Raw genomic sequence first — 20,873 nt, forward strand, 5'->3', positions numbered from 1 at the left:
CGACGTCTGGTGTAAATACGCACAGGTGTGAAGGCCCGCGGACGAGATATATAGTTCGCTAAGAATGCATGGAACCTGGTCGCTTCTTCCTAGAGTCCCCAAGACACGCGCATGGTAGGCGCAACCGATTGAACAGCGTAAGTCGCTCTATTCTCAGTTGGTGTTCCTTGTTGTTCTATAATCCTGTCACTCGTGTGGCAGGTGCGATGAGTGGACGCCGGTTGCGCCTTCCTTTCTTGACAGATATCCGTCGTAATTGCCCAAGCAGAAATTCAATTTACAGGTTGCTAGGTGATCTGGGTGCCTTTTGGTCATATCGGTACTTTAACCTTGTCTAAATTAAGCACCTTTTAGAACATGTAGTAGGGGTTGTGTCTCCTGAAATTACGCAGTTGGTGCCTGAGGCAGCATAACACTATCAGCTTATCAGCACGTGATGCGGAGACAGCCGCAGAAAAAAAAAGACCGGAGCTAAAAATTCGTCTTCCCGCAGGTTCGCCAATCGATAAGTCCAACCACGAAGTCTTGTTTGAGACTTTGAGTACTATCGCCAAAATGCCGGCCGCCGTGGATACCGCAAAGACCATCTCGAAAAAGCGCAAGAGAAAGCACGGCTCGAGCGCCCGCGATGCGACCGAGAATGGAGCCGACGCTCCTTCGACTTCAATCGCCGCCGCGAAAGATGGAGCCGAGACCGATGCTAAGGCCAAGACGAAATCTTCAAAGGAGAAGGACATCAAGCTTGCGAAGAAGGTCGTGAAGGAGGAGGCCCAGAAGAAGCGCAAGGTTAGCGACTCGCCTAGCGGTGAGGAGAGCGGGAGTGAGCAGGAGGAAGACGAGGATGAGGATGTTGAAGAGATTGTTCGACAGGAAGAAGATGGAGAGGAGGATGTTGCTGCTGACCTTCCCTCCATGGATGCCGTTAGCCTGCCGCAGCCCGATGGTGGCCCTAAAAAATTCACAGAGTTGAACTTGTCGGAGAAGACGCTACAGGGTATCAAGGAGATGGGCTTCGAGACGATGACGGAGATTCAGCAGCGGACAATTCCTCCGCTCCTTGCTGGTCGTGATGTGCTTGGTGCTGCGAAGACGGGTTCCGGAAAGACATTGGCTTTCTTGATTCCCGCAATTGAGATGCTTAGCGCGCTGCGCTTCAAGCCCCGAAATGGTACGCTTTTTGCTATCGCTATCCTTGGAATCACAAATTCTGACTGATTTTCTTCATTAGGTACCGGTGTTCTAGTGGTGTCCCCGACGCGCGAGTTGGCCCTGCAGATTTTCGGTGTTGCTAGAGAACTTCTCACTGCGCACAGCCAAACATACGGTATTGTTATCGGAGGCGCGAACCGACGAGCTGAGGCAGAGAAGCTCACAAAGGGTGTCAACCTACTCATTGCCACCCCTGGCCGTTTACTCGATCACCTGCAGAACACCCCCGGCTTTGTTTTCAAGAACCTGAAAACCCTCGTCATCGATGAAGCAGACCGAATCCTGGAAGTTGGTTTCGAAGATGAAATGCGTCAGATTATCAAGATTCTGCCCAATGAAGACAGACAGACAATGCTTTTCTCCGCTACGCAAACCACGAAAGTCGAGGATCTGGCGCGGATATCGCTCCGACCGGGACCTCTGTACATCAACGTGGACCATAGGAAGGAGCACAGCACAGTCTCGGGTCTGGAACAAGGATACGTTATCTGTGAGGCTGATAAGCGGTTCCTCCTGCTCTTCTCTTTTCTCAAGCGCAACCTCAAGAAGAAGATTATTGTTTTCTTCTCCAGCTGCAACTGCGTGAAGTACCACGCTGAACTGCTCAACTACATCGACCTTCCGGTTCTGGATCTGCACGGAAAGCAGAAGCAGCAGAAGCGAACCAACACGTTCTTCGAATTCTGCAACGCCAAGCAGGGTGTCTTGATTTGCACAGACGTTGCGGCGAGAGGATTAGATGTATGTTTTGTTCTATCAACTCATGTACAATGTATTAACAGGTTCTAGATCCCCGCCGTTGACTGGATCATCCAGTTTGACCCCCCAGATGACACTCGCGACTACATTCACCGTGTCGGACGTACCGCCCGTGGTGCGAACGGCAAGGGCCGCAGTTTGATGTTCCTGCAGCCATCCGAAGTTGGATTCCTCAAGTACCTCAAGGAAGCCCGAGTACCGGTCGTCGAGTTCGACTTTCCAGCCAAGAAGATTGTCAACGTCCAGTCTCAACTCGAGAAGTTGATCAGCCAAAACTACTACCTCAACAAGGTAAGTCCTCCTTGAAAAGTTATCTAAAGTAAAAATCTAACAACATGTCCAGTCTGCCAAAGAAGGCTACCGCTCCTACATTCAAGCCTATGCGTCGCACTCCCTGCGCTCCGTCTTTGACGTGCACAAACTCGACCTTGTCAAGGTGGCGAAGGGCTTCGGCTTCAACGCGCCCCCGCGTATCGACATCCAGCTCGGAGCCAGCCTCAGCCGGGACAAGAAGCAGGCACAGCAGGGACGACGTAATTACGGCAGCCAGCCAAAGGCAGGGCTGAAGTTTAAGAGGAAGCACGAGGATGATTAGATTTTAATTAATGTACCTAGGTATGCTTTGTGATTAGCATCAGGGTTGGAGTTTGTGTTTGTTTTTGCGCTATACATAGTTCTACTGGGATATGAAAAGTTTGAACTCCTTGAGACGTTAACCCCATAAATTAAAGTACTAGAATAACGGCTGTTCCATGCTGAGACGAGTCAACTACAGAAATAAACATGGCTAGATGGAAGGGCGTTGGCAGGGAGAGGCTTAAATAAAGTCAACATGAACATGGAAAATCTAGCGAACGACCCGCGGGTGGAAGCATTCCCCGAATAACCTAAACTCTGCCCTGTCCGAGGCAGACGAAACCTGGAACTCAGCAAGCGGAACCAGGAACAGCCCGTTGGTTCCACGGTTCCTGCTTGCAACGAAAACAAAGTGGCTGGAACTGGATACTTCCAACTTCCGCGGTGGCTGGTGCTCTTACGGCAGCGACCCAGTCACAGATCACAGATCAGATTTCCTCCCATTCAGCCTTTCCCTGCCTTTGTGGAGACAGACCAAGGTCAAGTCAACGGTCAAGTTGTCAACCTTGTCTTGCCTTGTCACATTGACATTGAAGAACAGATTCTTATGTGTGATTTCCCGCAGCGACCAGGAATATCCCTACCCAATCATCAGGGCCAAGTGGAAAGGAGCGAGGGTATGTAATGTGATCGACTGATGAGTTGGCAGCAGGATCGCCAATCGATGGTCGTCCGGGCGACCCGCGGTGAGCGGGCTAGGCTGATGCAGTTTAGCCAGTTACTGACTTCCTTGCCATGGCGGGCGGGAGGGATACGGGGTATTCTTTTTTGCTTTTAATCATGTACTTGTGAGACTGGACTGGCAGGGAAGAGGAGAGGGAAAGAAAGACGATTTGCGAGTACCTATTGTAGGACGTTGATGGTTACACTGGTGCGGGATCGGGAGGCGCTCGGGAGTGATGGTACTAGTTGCAGTAGTGGTCACTGTGGTCTACTTACTCTCCGTACCTGGCTGGGCATCAGGACAGACGGAGAGCTTCACCGGTACTTGGGGTAGATACTAGATGGCTGGTTTGTTGCTTGAGCACTGTAGTACTCAGGCGCAGGACAAAGGAAACTGGCAAGATCAGATATCTTGAAGATCTGATACTCAGGTACTAAGATCATCGAAGCGATAGCGGCTGATGGTGGCCATGGCGACAAGAGGCTGTTACCAACCCACGTAAGAAGCATGGGCTTTTGCCTTGCGTGGTGGCAGCCCAGTTGAACCAAATAAGAGTGTAGTTGGCTTTATTGTTGTTCAGTATGGAGATGTTGCTGTCTCTCTAAGTACTTAACCTGTATAACTGCTGCTCGGCCTGCTAGAAAGACCTCGGAGTATAGAAACCAATGGCTGGACACCGATTCTAACAGGGCCTGCATTTGCCATCCGCAAAGAAGAAAATCATCGAAGCTCGAGCAATCAGGATTCGAGGCCGCTGGAAATTAAAGCTCGCCAGTGACCAGCCCAGCGCTTCGCTCGATTGTTCGTCGGTCGAACGACTTTTTGCGCCTCCCCAGCCTTCTCTTTTTCTCGCCCGCTCGTTTCCTTTTCTCTGTTCCCCCATCTCCATCGTTCCTCGTCCTTTTCCCGTCATTTATTTGCATTCTGCTTCAATTCATACCCCTGCCAGGTACATCCCTTTCCGTCCTGTGCAGCGAATTTGCCCTGCTTGGTAGTTGTGGTGGAAGAATGAGCGGCTGAACTCTCTCTCGCCAGCCCGCAGCAGCCAGCACGCCTCCGACTCTCTCTGCCTCTCTCACCTCACCTCTCACCTTCCATCATCGTCTCTTCCATCCCTCCTTGAACCACCGATCAGCTGCTGCTCCCTCCCTCATTCCATCCCTCCCCTAATAATTCGCTTGCGCTGGTACGCTTGACTTTCTTTCCTTCTTCCCCTACACCTGACAGCCTCAGCCTCACTTTCTCCCAAGTTCACATTCCTTACTCCCCACACCCCGCCTCTGCCACTCTGCCACTCTCCGTTCAGACGCCCTGACCACCCCTTGTCCTGAAGAGTCAAACACGACCGCCCATCGATCCATCCGATCTGTGTTAACACTCAATCTGTTAACTTCGGGGCTCAGGTCTCCCTATCCTTCCCTGTCCTCTTTCCTTTTTCTGTCCCAAACCCATCTCCGTTGCCCAACTTACCCCCCCTCACATTATTGGATGGACCGAGAAATTCAGGGCTTCGGAAAAGGGAATGGTCGACAGACTATGAGCTGCTTGGCTGCCTGACAGATGGGACATATACAAAATATTCATCTCTCCCGCTGTTTATTCCGTCATGGGCTTCAACTCCCGGAGACCGCTTCTGCCTGCCCCTACAGACTCTTCTATTGTCGACACTACTATTAGCGGCAGCGTCACAGGCACAGATTTGGGAACTGACATTTCTCGCCGCACAGACAAGACATCCTACTCGATTCCCGACGACGGGAGTCCCGTCACAATTCCCACCCGTCGGAAACACCGCTCGCGCGGTGAGGACTCCAAACTGTCGCGCTCCGCTCATCACTCCCAGACCTCCCTGCTCATCGAGTACTTCGAGGGCGGGAAGGGTTCTGGAAGTGGTGCTATAGTTTCCCGACCCAGTGTCCGCGTCCGAGTCACTCCCTCGTCGTCTGGGAAGAAGTCCAAGGAACCGAGCGTTCACATCACCGACTCCGCTGGTAATCGGAGGCCGTCATATTCTCGACGCATCTCGCTCGGCTCGCCTTCATCAAAACAAAAATCAGGTGGCGAACTTATTACTGGTGGTGATGACCTGAGTTACACTTCTTCCGGAGACGAACACCAGAACGCCGGGCCCGTGGAGATTGAGCTTATGAACCGCGACCAAGGCAGCCAGCTTTCCCGCAAGTATCTGCCACAGTCCGAGATCTCGTCGATGCCCGCGGATTCCATGCTCGAAGCCCCATCTTCTGGACCAGCTCTACTACGCAACGGAAGCCCGGATTTCGAGGAGGCTGAACCTGAGACCAAGGATTATCTCAAGACCCCGGTTCGCCAAAGGAGTCGCAGTTTGAGCACGGAACGGATCGCTCAACGCGCCGCAGAGAAACTTACCAACAACATGCGCGATGCATCGAGCAAACGCCGAGCAGGCAAGAGCCGAGGTATCGCGTCTGACTACCAGGACGTAGAGTCCAAGACACCGCGGAGGAGAACCTACGCCAAGGATGAAGATCTGGCAAGCCCCGAGTCTAGCTTGCTCAGCAACTCCAACGTTTCATCGAATCGTCGTTCCAAGGATTATACGTACCACTCCAACGCATCAAAGTCCTCACTGAACAACCCGAAACTTCTTGAGACCGTTGAAGATGCTATTCGAAGACTAATTCTACCCGAACTCAAGGAGCTCAAAAAGGACCAAAAAGTTGCTACTAATACGTCTCTGTTTGAGCGCGGGATAAGCAATACCTATTCACCAGCAAGCTCAGAATCTCATGACGGGTTGGTAAGGCGTCTTTCGAAGCATGCCAGTGCGCCAAATGTGCGGAAGCCAAAGGTTGTTCTCAACAAAGACAGCCAAGATGAAGGTATCATTCTTGCAGATGACTCTGTTTCGTCTCAGAAAGGGCGTCGGGCAAGCCGCGACAGCCAGATGACTGCGGACTCGGGATACATCAAGGGGCTCCGTCCGGAGTTGACTGAGCAAGATATGGTCCGCCGGCAAAAGAGCAAGGGTCTTCGCGACGCCGAGAAAGCTGGAATTGTCGGTAGTCGCTTGACCGCGAACGCTCTCAGATCTCATGATTCTCGCTCAAGCCTGGGCAATGACGAAGAGGACAGAGGAAGCGAACCGAAGAATATCAACGAGACCGAACTTGTGTTCCAGAAGCACAATGTCGCTCCGATGCCGTTCCGCAGTGCTCTCGAATCCGATATCATGACCAGGGCATCCCTTCTCTCTGATCAGTCTACTGTGCTCGAACCCCGACGCTCGACACAAGAATTGGGCCTCAAGCACAGTAACATGTCGAGTCACAATTTGTCGAACCACAGTCTTTCTGAGCGCGACTGGAACCACTCACCGTCTGTCGGGGCTGCTGGTGCTATCGCTGCGGCTGCGGCTGCTAACCTCCTCGATGACCATTCGGGCGATCGTGGAGTAGGCTACGGTGATCACCTCAATGCTAGACGCGCTCTTAGTCCCATTCAAAGCGTGGCTAGCGGCCAGAGCGAGTCCCATGTCAGACAAGGCTCGACACAACATGTTCCACAGGAATACTCTGGAGATGAGAGGGACATGGAACAAAGGCTCTCAATCGAATCGCTTTCTTCTGCTCCCAGCACCAGCCTCGCCCGGTCCAAGCGCCCCGATGGTTTCAGTGAAAGCCAGGAGGAGATTGTCCGAAGCCAGAAGGATGCTGGTCCATATCTTGGGTATGAGGGTTCGTCAGTGTTATCTCGACAGTCGCCAGGAAAGCACTATGATGAGGAATCTGACGATGACTACCGACACTCAATGACGGACACCGCAAGCATCGACCCCAAGCAAATGGCGCAGTATACCGACGGCAGTGAGAGCGACTTTATCGAAAAGGCAAACAAGGGCCGCCCTGTTGCTGATGGAGTCGGTGTCACTCCCCGTTTCACCCAGCCTGCACAGGTCGAATCTAATGTTGCTTCGATCCTCGATCCCTCCATTCTGGATACCAAGTCGAACCAATCTGGTGCAAGCCAGTCACACTCAAACACCTTTGTGCAGAACGACAACAGTAGCACGAGATCGCTTGGACAGAGCCATGAGCCAGCTCAAACCTCTCGCCAGGGAAGCCCTCTGAAGCAGCGAATGGATGCCTCCAGCCCAGACGCCACTTCCTTTGGCCGACGCATGGGCGTTACATCCCCACCGCAGAGTGTCACGCAGTCACTGGATGACTTGACCGAACCACAACTCCTCCATGGCGACGCCGAGAGCCCCCTTCCACAGCACCGCGAACTGAGCCCAGAATCTGAATCGGAGATCAACACCAACCCCTCTATCATTCAAGGCCCCGCTGCAAACGGCGCTTACGACAGCTCCTGGCAATACTCATCTGCAAAGGGTGGCCAATCGCCTCTCTTTGACAATGCTGGTGCCGCTGCTGCCGCAGGTGCCGGCCTTGGATTGGCCTCGGGCGATCCTGGCTATGGTCAAGGTTACTACCCCGAAGACGACTATGGTGCCGATACCTACCAGGACCAGCAGTACAGCAATGGAAATGCTTTTGGTACTCCTCCTGGTGCGAAAGACGAAGGCTACGTGTCGGCTGCCAACCCCATCTCTCCAAGCCCCGAGCCAGGAACCAAGGGATTCGGCGGTATTGACACGAATGGTCTTGGCCTGTTTGACAGCCCTACCGGAGCCGATGATTCATTTGGACCCTCCCACCAGCGACACTTTAGCGGCTACTCCCATGGAGTTGGTTCGCCGCTCTACGACAGTGCAACAGGACACGGTATTGACCGTATCCAATCCAAGGATATTGTTGCACTGATGGACCATGTAAGTTTGACAATCTTACCTTTGAATTGGGAGCATATCTAACTTTCACAGCTCACGGTTCGCGATGCTCAGCGTAACGCTCGAGACACAGAGATCCTGGTGACTCTTGTCCGAAGCGCTACAGAGATGCGTCAGTCCTTCGAGGAAATGAAGAAATTCATTGCCCAACAGGACAGCATGCTGCAGGATACCAACGAGCGACACCACGAGCGAACATACAAGGCCATTGGCGGTCCTCGCCCCCTACCGACTAACGGCAGCAGAACCCGTCAGGCATCCGTAGACGACGGCCAAGACTCGCCTGCGAAGCGCAAGAACCTATTCAAGCGCGCCCTCCAGGGACTGAGCATGAAGTCTGGCAAGGATCTGACGCGAATTGAGGACATGCTGGAGCAGCTTCTTGATGATATGGACGCTCTTCGGTCTAGCCAGAACGACATGCTCCGTAGTGGCAACCGCGGCCTAGGCAGCATTGACCTTGATGGCTATGAGCCTGAAGGCCATGCTGGCACTTCGTCTCCCGGTGATCACTCTGGGTTCCTTTCCAACTCCTCCCGAGCTGCTCCGGAGCCGCGTGGAACTGCGCTTCGCAGAGACGTCGACACTCGCGTCAGCACAGTCGAGGAGGCCGATGAGGAAGAGGAGATGAGTGAACGGGGAGAGTTCCTCAGTCCCCAGCTCCCGGAGAATGCGGCACCTGGACACCAGAGAGCAGGCTCTGCACCCCTGTCAACCCCTCCTCGAGCCGCAGTTGTCTCGGGTGCTCTCAGCAACAGCAACGAGACAACGCCGAAGACAAACGAAAAGGCTCGCAAGCACAAGTCCAGCAGCTCGTCCTTCTTCCCTAAGATCTCGCGTTGGTCAAAGACTACCGCTTCTTCTATGGGCGACAACATCCGCAACAGCATGCAGCCCGGCCGTAAGGAGCGAGTTTCTTTCGATACCTCTCGCTCTGGATCTGACCTTGTCCCTGGCCAATACAAGGCAGCGGACTACTACGACCCTCAGGGTGACGACAGGATCCGGTCGAACTTCACTCTTGAGGAGGGCTCGCCCCAACAGGAGAACCGACCTCCCTCGCCTTTGGTTCCCTCTCAAGTCTCCGAAGCGCCCAAGTACCGTGCGCACCGAGACAGCCTCGACATGCAGCACCCCCAGCCACGCCAGGGTCCCACTGGTCGATACCAGTCCCAGCTGGAATCGCAGGCGCGGATCTACGGGAACCACGGCAACCACTCCAACCACTGGAACTCCAACCCCAGCTTCTCTGATGTCAATGGGAACCGACGCTTCAGCGCTGGTAGTCGTCGCTCTCCCGTTTCTGACGCAGGCTATTCAGAAGCCAGCGGGCGATCCTCGCGACAGGGACCCCCGCGCCCACCAAAGATCAAGGACGACGGCCCTCTTTTCCCAGAGAGACCGCCCAAGGTCAAGGAGGGAGAGGAACAGTCGTACGCGGACCGCATTGCTTCACGGGTAAGTTACTTCAATTTCTGAAAGTCAAAAACTATCGCTAACTTGATATCTAGAGCTCTGCTATGTCCCCTCACAACTCCCCACCTGTCCGCAAGCCAACTGGACCTCGTCCTTTGAATTCCAACAGCCAATACAACAGCCCCAGCAGGCGCAGACGCAACTACCGCGACAGCCCTGAACAAGTTGACGACGAGCATGACTACTAAGTAATACGCGGGCACCCGCGAGTTTGACACTCGCGCAGCCCACCTGCTTTTGATACCACCATACCCTACCATACTATGACACGACCTGATGACGAGTAGTACTTCTTGGTTTTTCTCATGACTGGCGTCTTGCATATTGCCAAAATTCACCTCTGTGTTTCGTCATATGATATACATTTGCCCGTTGAGGCGGTTGACGAGGATGTACTTTTTTCACCTTTCCATGTATCTAGCGATTCCATTCTCTGCTGCATATTTGTCGGCCTGATCATACGGCCATGTGTAATGGAAAGCCTACACAAACATTATTGACAACATTGTACCTGGAAGAGTCCATAGTTCATCCACTCTAGAATCCCCCACTCTTGACCATGGGTGCGGGGTAGCTTCGGAGCTTACCTTCAGTGCGGAGATATCAGCTCAATACAACCTCTCATTTTCAAGCTTTAACTCTCACTCTTTCCTTCTTATCAGTTTCTTCTTCACATACATCCTCTACTACCCAGCAACAAACACAACACCACCCCAACCAGGATGCCCTCCCCAAACCCCGCCGACCTAATCCTCTGCTCCACCTGCGGCACGCAATTCCCAACAACCACCGCACCCTCAGATTGTAAAATCTGCGACGACCCGCGGCAGTTCGTGCCTCCAACTGGGTAAGTCTCTATCTATACCATTTCAACCCATGCACCATTCCCCTTAGCAACAGCAGCGGTGCTCATAGAAGGGATAACGGCAAAGCCAAGCCTGGACAACCCTCTCCACCCTCCGGACCTCACCAGAAAACTACAAAAACATATTCACGCCCGACCCAATCCACGGCGAGAAACTTGTTTCAATACATACTGAGCCCCGGATCGCAATAGGCCAGCGGGCATACCTATGCCGAACAAACGCCAATCCTCAAGGTGAAAAGGAGAGCAAGCCATTCAATGTCCTCTGGGACTGCATAGCATTCATCGACGAAGAAACCATAAAGAAGGTCAAGCAGTTAGGTGGAATCCAAGCGATAGTAATCTCCCATCCGCATTATTATACCACGCACTTACTCTGGGCTGAGGTGTTTGATTGTCCTGTTTATCTGTCGGGTGAGGATGAAGAGTGGGTTGTTTTTCATGAACAGGAGTACCCGGGGTATCAAAGCCAGAATAAGAAGAGGCAGATCTTCTTCTCCTCGCCTTCATTATCATTCACTTCTTCAGGGAGTTACGAGAATGATATTTGTGCCGGCGATGAGAAGGCGGATATCGTCGCTATTAAGACGGCTGGGCATTTCCCGGGGAGTACGGTGCTGTTGTGGCGGTCGTTGAAGACGCTGTTGATTGCTGATACGATTGCTGTTGTGCCGAGTGGGAGGTATTGGGTTGATAGGCCGGAGGGGACGGCGTCGTTTACGTTTATGTGGAGTTATCCGAATATGGTTTGTTCTTGTTTTTCTTGTTGGTTTGCTTCCAAGGGTTGAGTTGACTGACTTCTTGATAGATCCCGCTGACCGCAGACGATGTGCACGGGATCTGGAACGCTATCAAGGATACGGAATTTGACATCACACGAGGTGCATTCATCGGAATGGATACAGATACCGACAGCAAGAAACGTATGTTGGACAGCGCTCAGATCTTCGTCAAGAGCATGGGATACCTAGATCATGCAATTCACCAGGAAAAATTTCTTTGATGCAGCGTGCTAAAGTTGGTTCTGTACACAATGAAGCCAATAAACATGCCTCTAATAAGACTGGTAATGATGATCCAAGCAAGCCAAGCTACAAATCAGAAAACGGACGCACAGAGGTCCTTATAGAGGGAATGCGGGAATGATGCTTCGCTGTTGCCAATGCACTAAACTCCAGCCCTTCGCTAATTGGAAACTCGCCTGGGAAACTGTCTGCGGACTTTTGTTGAACATGCTCGTTGAGCTCGATCATCGAACGATCAAATCGAGGACTCTCCGCGACCAAGGAGTCAATGGAATAAGGATGATTGACGGCGCTGAATGACGGGTCTTTTCCAGCCGCAACGATTTTGGTGTATTGAGCTGCCGAAACAATCTTGCACTGTTTTGCAACTGAGGTGGCAGATTGCACATTGGTCGCCGATAGACTTCTTTCCAACGACGAATAATTCGAACCACTGCCAGGCGTCGGACCAGATGACGAAACACACGTAGCCCTTTCTTTGCCCCCATCGCCCAGTATGTCTCCAATTCCACCGCGCACATTCTCATCAACCACCGGTACCGCATCTTCGCTAACCAAAGTGTTCCGTTTCGGCATGCTGGCTGGTAAAGAAGCGGAGGCGGAAGCCGAAGTGGTCGAAGCAACTGGAGACGATACACGCAGAAACCTCTCATCATCCTCCCTCGACGTCTCAATATCAAGCTCACCCTCGCCATCACCATCATCCTCAGATCCCTCAGGAATGATAGCAAACTCCTCTACCAACTCCGACGGCGTAAGCTCCCTTATAGGCAGCGCCTCAGCCGCAGCAACCTCAATCTGCGACGCAATCTCGCGAACGCTCCTCTCAAACTCATCTCTCGTCATAGAGTCAACGAGGTTTGATATTCGCTGTTCGCGCCGGTCCATAGCGCGGCAGATGGCTGAGTTGGGGTCGGTTATAGAAACCGGGTTTGTCCGCGTGATGCGTAGAACGGAGGTTGTTGTTTGGAGCATCCGAAGCTCGACGACAGCTCGCATCAAGGCGAATGTGCTGGCAAAATTGACATTGCTGGCTATGGGCTTTGGAGGTCGATGGAGGTCGTCGGCTTCATTGTCATGGTCGCCTTGGGGTTGGGTGTTGCTGTCAGGTTCGGAAGATAGACCTGCGCTTGGGGTGGAGAAACTGGCCATCTTCGCCATGGGAGTATGTTTGGCTCAAGGCCATGCGCGGAGGTGGTGGTCATCGTAGGGAGAAGTAAACACGGATGATTGGAAGAAAGCTTGTGGTGGTGATGATGGTTGGAGAGGAAGGTGCACCCCAGCGCACCTTCCCTTTTTGTAGTGACATGCCACCAGTAGCCACTACTGGCAGTATAGTATAAGTACTAATAGAAACTCACCTGGCGTGATATTTTAGACTTGTACTAACATCAATATTGTACTGTGGTTAAGAAGAACCCACTAACGTCAATCCGGCCGTTCCCATCATGGGCATCTCATTCTCCACTCGGTCTCCCCACCTCCATCCATCCTCATTCCTACTCCAGCTCCTTCTTGCCCCTCGCAAATTATCCCATTATCCCGCCTGTCGCTTCAATAGATCCTTCGAAAGCAGCAATATGTCTAATGTCCAGGACCTCCCCGTTGGCGAACGGCGCTTCGCCCCTCTAAACCCCTCCAAGAGTAACGAGTCCAACTCCAAAGCACCCCAACTCAAGGGCATCGTGTTTGATGTCGACGGTACATTATGGTACGTCCCCTCAACCCATCTTATCAGTCGCAAGACTAACCAAGACTCCAGCCTCCCGCAAAACTACATGTTTGGCGAAATGCGGTACGCACCTAGCTACCCAGCTACCCTGCAGCCACGCCGAGACATCTCCGGCGAGCAGTCTGGCATTAGCTAAACCTTACCAGCGAAGCTCTAGGGATCAGCAAACAAATCGATATTCTCCATCACATCCGCAATCTTCCTACGGAGGAAGAGAAGCTTGAAGCCAGTAACAAGATCAAAGCTATTGAGCGCGAGGCCATGAAGACCCAGGAGCCGCAGCCTGGTCTTGTAGAGTTGATGGAGTATTTACGTGATAAGGAGGTCAAGAGGGCTTTGTGTACGAGGAACTTTGAGTATGATTCTCTCCCTTATTCTAGAAGTCTACTTTGAGTGAGAAGGAAGAACTGATGGTGATGGATTAGAATGCCCGTCACAACTCTACTCCAAAATCACCTCCCAAAGCATGTCTTTATGCCTATTATCACTCGTGAGACGCCAGGATTATTGCCGAAGCCTGACCCAGCGGGGATTCTGCACATCGCAAAAGAATGGGGCCTGGAGAACCGGGGTAAGGGGTTGATTATGGTATCTTGCATCTTAAGTCCAGTCTCTTAGCCCTCGGTCAAGGTACTGACGCCTGCAGGTCGGTGATAGCATCGATGATATGTCGGCTGGGCACGCCGCAGGCGCTGTAACAGTGCTCCTTCTGAATGACCACAACGGCCATCTAAAGGAGCATATGCACACAGATCTAGTCATTGAGAAGCTACATGAACTCATCGACATTCTAGAAAATGGGTTTGTGGGGACCAAGACCCGGGTGGAGCTGCCTTCCGTTGCCCGCAGAAAGTAACCCGCGTCGGTCTAAACCGCGTCGGTGGGTTGTTGAGAGTTTTGGATACTGTACAGCATAGAGTCGCCTTTTGAGGTCGGAATAGCCGACTTTCATATACTCCGTAGCCCTCATAGATAGATCAACCAACGAATCGCCCAAATAGTCGAACAGTAATCAAAACAATACTGTACAGTATGCACACATAAACACCGACCTGCGGCTCATTAGTATCAAACATCAAACATGCAATTCATCAAAGCCGGTATCTATCCCAAGCCTTCTTGCCCGCGCTAGGCATAGGCCGGTATGCGTCGCCTCCTCCGCCATCACGTTTCGCCCGGCCATTCCCACGACCATTGCCACCACCACCTCGACCACCACGACGAGGAGGTGATCTCGGCGGCCCTCCTCCGCGCCCACGCGCGGGCCTCCCCCGATCTCTCGGAGGAGACATAGAGCGCTGCCGCGAGTTATACCCTCCCCGATAGGGATCATCGCGATCTCGATAATCCCTGACCGATGGTGGCGGAGGACCGTTGTTCCTCCCTCCACCAATCCGGATATTGATGTTGCCTCTGTTTGCATTTCTGTTTGGCCCACCGCGCTTGCTGTTCCCACCTCGGGGCATCATATCATCACTTTCAGGTGACGAAAATCGATGATATGTATTCTCCGCTCTCCCGCGAATCTTCAGCCCACCAGATGGCGGCGGCGGCGGTCCCGGCCGTCTCGCCCCAACAACATTACTGATGTCCGTAATGAGATTCGGATCGATCCCGCGGATAGTGAAATTCGATGAAAGGAACGGACGCGCAAGAGAGGGGCAATCGCCGATAAGATGTTTGTTACTCGTGCAGTGTGCGCAGGAGATGGAGACGAGGCAAGGGGCGGCGGTTGTATCTTGCCTTGGCAGTTTCCAGAGGAAATCGCAGTCTAGTTCGAGGTGGGTTGTTGAGCCGCAGAGGTCGCAGGGGACCTCGGATGCGGAGCTCTTGAGGGAAGAAGAACATTGTTTTGTGTCGTGGCCGCGCTCGCGGCAGCGTTGGCAGCGGCGCCATTTCGGGCAGAGGTTGCTTTGGTGGGTGTTCCAGGCTCCGCAGTGGACGCACTGTTGGATTTGTTAGCAATCTTGTGTTATACTAAGGGCATGATGCGACATACCTCTTTCAAGGGACAAATCTCGGTGTGGTGACCCTCGCGTAGACATTCCATGCACATTATCGGTTGCTGGAGGTTGAGGTCATAGATGTCGCGGCTATAGAAGACAATTTTTGCCTGAATTTCCAGGTCCTCGCGATCAAGATCTGCAAGGGTAGAAGGCATAATGGGGTATCTCTTCGACAGACGCTGAAGCGCGCTGTCTTTCGAGTCACTGCGTGTTCCATTCGGGGCACTAAATAAATCCGTAACAGCGGCCGGTCGCGAGACAGGTAGAGCTTCAGGGTCGTAGCCATCGCCTTCGCTATCATCTTCGTCATCATCGTCATCCGAGATGTTGATAATATCGTTCTGGCTTCGAATTTCGCCGCGCGACCCGATGGTATTCAGCATAATGGAATCGTCAGCCTCGGAGTCCAAAGACCCTGAGTCGTCCGAGTCGCCGGAGCCAGAGGCGGCGGACTGATCACCATTGATCTCGCCTTCTTCCATTTCAAAGTCGTTGTCAGCCGCCGGTGTAGCCGAAGCCGGAGCCGTTCCTTCCTTCTCGGGGGTCGGCGAGCCGGACTCGCTTCGACTCCGCCAATACTTCCCATTGACGGCCTCGAAGTTTTTGTCTGCCGCGGGTTCAGACGCAGGAGTCGCACTCGCACTCGTCGTTGTGTTCGCATTCGTAGTAGCAGGTTGTCGACTGCGCAGCGATGTCCTAATCACGCCTCTCCCCGTCTTATTCCAGTTCGGCGCCGGCGCACTCACTCCCCCAGCTGGCGTAACTGACGCGCCATTCTTCTCGTTGTCGCTTTCACTGTCACTCTCATTATCATTCCCACTCTCACTCCCAGATTCAGATCCAGATCCAGAATCAGACGTATCCTCCTCCTCCCCAGCCGAATTCCCATCCGCCCTTGACCCTTCTGATTGCGGATCAACCTCCAAAGACTCCTTCGAGAAGCTCGCCCCCCTCGGCACAAAATCCTGCACCTCTGCGCCCCGCGGCCCCTTGCCGTTCCCGCGTCGCTGGCGTTTACTCGGTGGTTCGCGCGAGGCGTGCCGCGAGGAATGGGCGCTGCCGGATTTGCTGCGGGTTCCGCTGCGGGTGCCGCGGGTGCGCTGGGCGGCGAGCGTTGCGGTTCGAGAGTCTTCTTCTGAGGGTGGTGAGGGTGGCATTTTGTGTGGAGGTTGTAATGTGTTGGAGGGGAGGGTGCTGGTGTCGAGGCCTCGAGGCCGATGAGATTGTTTCTTTGGCGGGTGGATCTTTGGTGTGGAGACAAAGCGCTGCGTAAAAATTTACGGAGGGGTGGGGGGGCCATGTGTGCAGCGGACTATACAAAGGAATCTGAAATGATATCAGGATGTATGGAAAAAAGAAACTTTTGGTTTTGTGATATTTATTACAAAAGTGATACATTCACGATAAAATCCACGCAGACATTCCCAACACCCAGATATCGCTAACAAATGCATGCGTAGGGTATCAACTCTAAGAAAGTAGCCCATACATAGATCAATTGCTCACCGACGCCGAACAACGCCTACAACCGTCAAAACGCCCGGCTCAACATTAACCCTCCATCCCTCTCGCGCAAGCATCTTCCCAACAGCCGGCCCAAGCCTCGAAGTCCCATCATGGCTGTGGCGTCCTAAACCAGTGATAATGCGATACCCACCGCGAGCTACATCGCCATCGCTCCCACGCATATATTTCGAATCACCCAGCGACTCCCACCAATCCGAAACATGGTCGCTCGTTATGCGGACTGCGTCTTGCACCGAAAGCCCGTGGAGATCGATCGAGTTGGCTGTTGCGTTGCGTCTGGCGTACTCGTCTGCTGAGGCGGCGGCGTCGCGTTTCGCGCGCTCGAGATGATCCCGGCCGATAGCGGAGTAGTACGCTGCTGCGCCGCCCATGAGTTTATCTGATTTCCCGCGTCTGAAGGCTGCGGAGGCCTTGGTGAGGGCTTCTGCGCCTGCGGCGTAGTGATAGCCCGCGGAGGCGGTGACTGTCTCGTAGTCTCGGGATGAGCTTGATGTGGCTGTTCGCCGATTGGTCGCTTCTTCTTCGATGTCCAATGGCAGAGGTGTGCTTGTGAATTTGATCAGTTCGGCTGCTGGGCGAGGTGCTGGGACTGTCATATATGCCTTTGCTAGTTCGTGTGCGGCTGAAATGGAGTTTCGCGTGATCTTGAGTAGGCCGGCGAGAAGCTCTGGTGTTATCTCGGGAAAGTCCTGAGTCAGTTCGTCGATTTGGTTTGTCATGACTGGGTGCTCGTTGATATCCGTCCTGTTCTTCGGGGCATGTAGTTTTGCGAGGGCCTGAATGGTCGCGGGCAAAGAGGCACCGTTGGCATGGTATGTCGAGGTGACTGTTTCTTTCTTGAGAATGGGGAACGTACGAGCGCAGATAAAGTCAACGTCCTTTTGCGCTGTAGTCCACTTGTTGTAGGTGCTGGTCGGCTCTGATACAAAATCACTGTCAAGACTGTCGGAAGTCGTATTATCGCGGTTCTTGCCGTTCCGATTCTTCCCTCTGCGCTTGCGACTCTTCTTACAGCCGGCATCACCGTTCTCAAAGCCGTCGATGCCCTTCGGTAAACTGACTTTCCCATTCTCGTCAATCTCCTCGCCCTCAAAGAACGCAAAGTTCAACAGGACGTCCATGCACTTATCGACATCCCCATTCGACTTCCTCAACGTATGCTCAATCGTAAACCGCTCCGTAGTCGGGAACATCTCACTAAGATAAAAGATCTTATCTTCCTCCGTGGCACCAGACAGCGAGAGCGTTCCATCAGGTCCAACAATATACGATACTTTCACGGGGCATGTCGAGCGGCTCCGATCGCTGAGGCTGAGCGCCGAGAATTCACTTGTCGCGTCGGTTCCTCGAGACGGGTTTGTATCTGCCTGCGATATACTCGGGTCTGACTCGTGCGATCCGTTCGAGTTCAATCCGCTTGTCCCCGAGGGGTCAAACGGTAGGTCTTCCTGCTCCCATGCGGAGTGTTTCAGGGCGTCGAGGGTTTCGCGCAGCTGCTGGAGCTGTGCTGTGTCGGAGAGGTCATAGTCAAAGACTATCGCCGTAAAGAGAGCGGGATCAAGGGGCGGGCAGTAATCTTTCTCCAGTTCCTGTAGCACCAGAGGATTGTATTAGTTTTGCGATTGCTAAAGCGGCCAGATGTCTCGGGGAAGGGATGAGTGATGGACGGACACTCAACGTCGCTTCATTGTTTTCAACCATCGTCTGAGTCGCTCAAGATCCGGCGCAGTTGTAAGATGCGTCTTCTGTGCATGCCTTTGACGGGGATTTGTGTGAGGTGGTGGGTTGTTTGCGAAGTGGGGGATTGATTGAGCAAACGAACATGAAACCCGCAAACATTCGCGATGACATAAGACCTGCTACTCTCTACTGTGGGGGACTACATACTCTCACTCAACATCAACCCCGTTTATTTGCTATTGCTAGGTGACATGCATTTGGCAGATCGATCTAGGCTTCCATAATTTCCTCAGGGTCCTCGCAGTACCCAAGAAACCCCTGCGACACTAGAAGACCTCCGGGACCAGGCTTGACTTGATGGTGACCGCAACATGTAGCTCAGATGCCAGTCACGACAGCTAGAATTCCGAGTCGCCATAATCCGTCTCACCCTCTTCACTCGCCATACCCAAAGGGAAGAAATCGGTCTCCTCACCCTCCTCACCCTCCATACTCAAAGGAAAGAAACTGCCTTCCTCTTCCTCCCCAGACTGGAGTTGCTCAGCAAGCTCAGATAGGATAGTGCCTGGGAAAGACTCCTCGAGTCCCTCAGGAAGGAACGGAAATCCACTGCTTTGTGAAGACTCGCTGCTTGAGTCCAGGAACGGATTGCTTGGATATGCCTCGGATGGCTCTGGCCACTCCCATCCCCGGGGGAAGGGGGGGATTCCTCTCTCGGAGTCAGTGGTGCGAGTTGGGGCCGGGGCCGCGAGGGCGACGCTGCAGAGGCCGACGAGGATGGTGGTTGCTGAGAACTTCATCGCGGTGGTTGGATGGCTTGTTTTTGGTGGAAGGAGGGAGGTTGCTGAAAGCTTGAGGCTCAAGGCTGTGGAGGGATCTCTGAGGCAATTGGACTGAGATGGAAAACCAATGATCAAGAGTCACATCTTGCGGACAGTGTCTTGCCATTTATACCTCGTTTCCTGACTGGCAGTGGGATCAGGTTTACCCCGTGGAGGACATCTCATATCTCCCGTTGCTCATGGCCGAACGAGCGCACACGACTCCTGCTGTACTCTTGAGCTTGAGCACGTCTACCACATATGGATGAGACGTTCCAGGATGTTAGAGGTATCGACGCTGGCCTCGAGCCCTCAGAGCCCTCGGGATTGTACCAAGATGTCGATTGCCGTTACGTTGGTCCAACAACACATTCACAGTGTAAGCACACCTGATCTACATCGGAGCATGTACCCCATACCATAGTGACACTACGGGATGTCATTCCAGTTTCGGCCGCTCAACGTTTGATTGGGGAAAAGTTTGAGATACCTATGTACTCCGTACCTGCGACTGTTTTCTCCGAAACCATCTACTTTGTTCCGATACGTAGTGCCTGGGAGTGTAACGCGATGAGAGGCTTGATGCTTCTAGCCGAGCTTTTCCGATGGCGAGCGACTTGACCCTATGTTGTTCAACATCGCTAGCAGTATGTCATACATCTCGCGACAGGGCCGAGATCGCGACATCCCCGGATATGTGTCATGAGCACTTTCCTCCTTCGAGGCTTTTGGCAATTTTCACCGACCTCGAACATGCGTTGTAGCTTTAATCCAATGAGGAATGTATCTCTCAGAAAGTCTCTGTTGCAGTGCCAGGCACAGAAGCTCTTCGCTCAGTCATGAGGGGCTTGCATCTGGTTGTACTGCAGCGTATACGCATGGACCTGTACTCATGACTTTCTCCGTGGCAACACCAAGTGACCTGAGCTCCGCTGAAGGAGAAAGAGCGGCATATCTTATTGTAGGAATGGCTTGGTCTGGGTCGTGCTTTCTCTCGTAGCAGCTCAATCACATAACCCCCCCCAGGCAGCTACATGAGCAAACTTCGTCTCGGGCTTTAGCATTCAACGGTTTCTACAGAATGTCAGAACGCGGCTCGGATGAGTACTGCGACGGTGTTACCTTGCTTCGCCACCAAATACTCAGTTGACTATCAAGAACGCTCAGGGCTTATTCTACCTGCATGGTAGACGCACTTGGCGATACGTACTCGCCCATCCACCAGCCCACCGATATCAAAGCTGGAGTAGTATCTCATTTTTCGAACTTACCAGACGGACATGGATTTTCAAGTTCAATAGCGGCGATGCTGCCTTGGTAGACACAGCCTCAGATCTGACGTATCCGACATCAACATCTGCAGGCGACATGAGACGTCCAACTGCGAAGGATCAATAGTGTCTGCAGAGGCTTTCTCATAACAATGCAGGCTGCGCACTCACCTGACAATGCTTCTCTTAGCATCGACAATGCTGCGCTTCCGGTCTCTGACTATAGCCTATTGGGAAAATTGGACATGCTGCCGTAAACCGTTAGAGCACCAACCAGAGCACCGTTCCCTTTCCAGGTTGGTTCTGACTTACGAATCGGATGTATCAGACGTCAAATGTCTTAGATGGCTCCGGGCGAAGCATTTCCAGAA

At 52.9% G+C, this 20,873-nt stretch overlaps 8 protein-coding genes across 8 annotated transcripts; 4 read left to right on the forward strand and 4 right to left on the reverse strand.

The window, feature by feature from the left end:
- The first annotated feature begins 497 nt into the window (after window positions 1-497).
- Window positions 498-2,732, forward strand: has1 (ATP-dependent RNA helicase HAS1). The gene is made up of 4 exons (XM_073776632.1): window positions 498-1,168; window positions 1,229-1,950; window positions 1,999-2,259; window positions 2,312-2,732. The coding sequence occupies exons 1-4, from the start codon at window positions 556-558 to the stop codon at window positions 2,561-2,563; spliced, it is 1,848 nt and encodes a 615-aa protein (XP_073633804.1). The 5' UTR covers window positions 498-555; the 3' UTR covers window positions 2,564-2,732.
- Window positions 2,733-4,601: 1,869 nt separating this feature from the next.
- On the forward strand, window positions 4,602-10,208 carry BDV14DRAFT_3683 (uncharacterized protein). The gene is made up of 3 exons (XM_073776637.1): window positions 4,602-8,081; window positions 8,133-9,557; window positions 9,611-10,208. Exons 1-3 carry the CDS (start codon window positions 4,875-4,877, stop codon window positions 9,761-9,763), a joined length of 4,785 nt encoding a protein of 1,594 aa, XP_073633805.1. The 5' UTR covers window positions 4,602-4,874; the 3' UTR covers window positions 9,764-10,208.
- Window position 10,209: 1 nt separating this feature from the next.
- On the forward strand, window positions 10,210-11,487 carry BDV14DRAFT_3691 (putative metallo-beta-lactamase domain protein). Its single transcript, XM_073776638.1, has 3 exons — window positions 10,210-10,422; window positions 10,508-11,186; window positions 11,249-11,487. Exons 1-3 carry the CDS (start codon window positions 10,298-10,300, stop codon window positions 11,441-11,443), a joined length of 999 nt encoding a protein of 332 aa, XP_073633806.1. The 5' UTR covers window positions 10,210-10,297; the 3' UTR covers window positions 11,444-11,487.
- BDV14DRAFT_3667 (uncharacterized protein) lies at window positions 11,432-12,826 on the reverse strand. The gene has a single exon (XM_073776634.1). It carries the CDS (start codon window positions 12,624-12,626, stop codon window positions 11,532-11,534), a length of 1,095 nt encoding a protein of 364 aa, XP_073633807.1. The 5' UTR covers window positions 12,627-12,826; the 3' UTR covers window positions 11,432-11,531.
- A 219-nt stretch (window positions 12,827-13,045) lies between these two features.
- Window positions 13,046-14,053, forward strand: BDV14DRAFT_194632 (putative haloacid dehalogenase-like hydrolase; the record flags this gene model as incomplete). The annotated part of the gene is made up of 5 exons (XM_073771964.1): window positions 13,046-13,176; window positions 13,228-13,260; window positions 13,344-13,553; window positions 13,623-13,785; window positions 13,844-14,053. 5 exons carry the CDS (start codon window positions 13,046-13,048, stop codon window positions 14,051-14,053), a joined length of 747 nt encoding a protein of 248 aa, XP_073633808.1.
- BDV14DRAFT_3715 (zinc knuckle domain protein) lies at window positions 14,052-16,414 on the reverse strand. Its single transcript, XM_073776643.1, has 2 exons — window positions 15,197-16,414; window positions 14,052-15,143 (listed from the first exon to the last, which is right to left on the reverse strand). The coding sequence occupies exons 1-2, from the start codon at window positions 16,358-16,360 to the stop codon at window positions 14,289-14,291; spliced, it is 2,019 nt and encodes a 672-aa protein (XP_073633809.1). The 5' UTR covers window positions 16,361-16,414; the 3' UTR covers window positions 14,052-14,288.
- A 138-nt stretch (window positions 16,415-16,552) lies between these two features.
- Window positions 16,553-18,524, reverse strand: BDV14DRAFT_162104 (Smr domain protein). Its single transcript, XM_073766849.1, has 2 exons — window positions 18,402-18,524; window positions 16,553-18,319 (listed from the first exon to the last, which is right to left on the reverse strand). The coding sequence occupies exons 1-2, from the start codon at window positions 18,429-18,431 to the stop codon at window positions 16,706-16,708; spliced, it is 1,644 nt and encodes a 547-aa protein (XP_073633810.1). The 5' UTR covers window positions 18,432-18,524; the 3' UTR covers window positions 16,553-16,705.
- Window positions 18,525-18,808: 284 nt separating this feature from the next.
- On the reverse strand, window positions 18,809-19,210 carry BDV14DRAFT_194635 (uncharacterized protein; the record flags this gene model as incomplete). The annotated part of the gene is made up of 1 exon (XM_073771965.1): window positions 18,809-19,210. One exon carries the CDS (start codon window positions 19,208-19,210, stop codon window positions 18,809-18,811), a length of 402 nt encoding a protein of 133 aa, XP_073633811.1.
- Between the last annotated feature and the right edge of the window lie 1,663 nt (window positions 19,211-20,873).

Source organism: Aspergillus stella-maris (genome assembly GCF_047715825.1).
Source record: "Aspergillus stella-maris strain CBS 113639 unplaced genomic scaffold BDV14scaffold_1, whole genome shotgun sequence".
Lineage (NCBI taxonomy): Eukaryota > Fungi > Ascomycota > Eurotiomycetes > Eurotiales > Aspergillaceae > Aspergillus > Aspergillus stella-maris.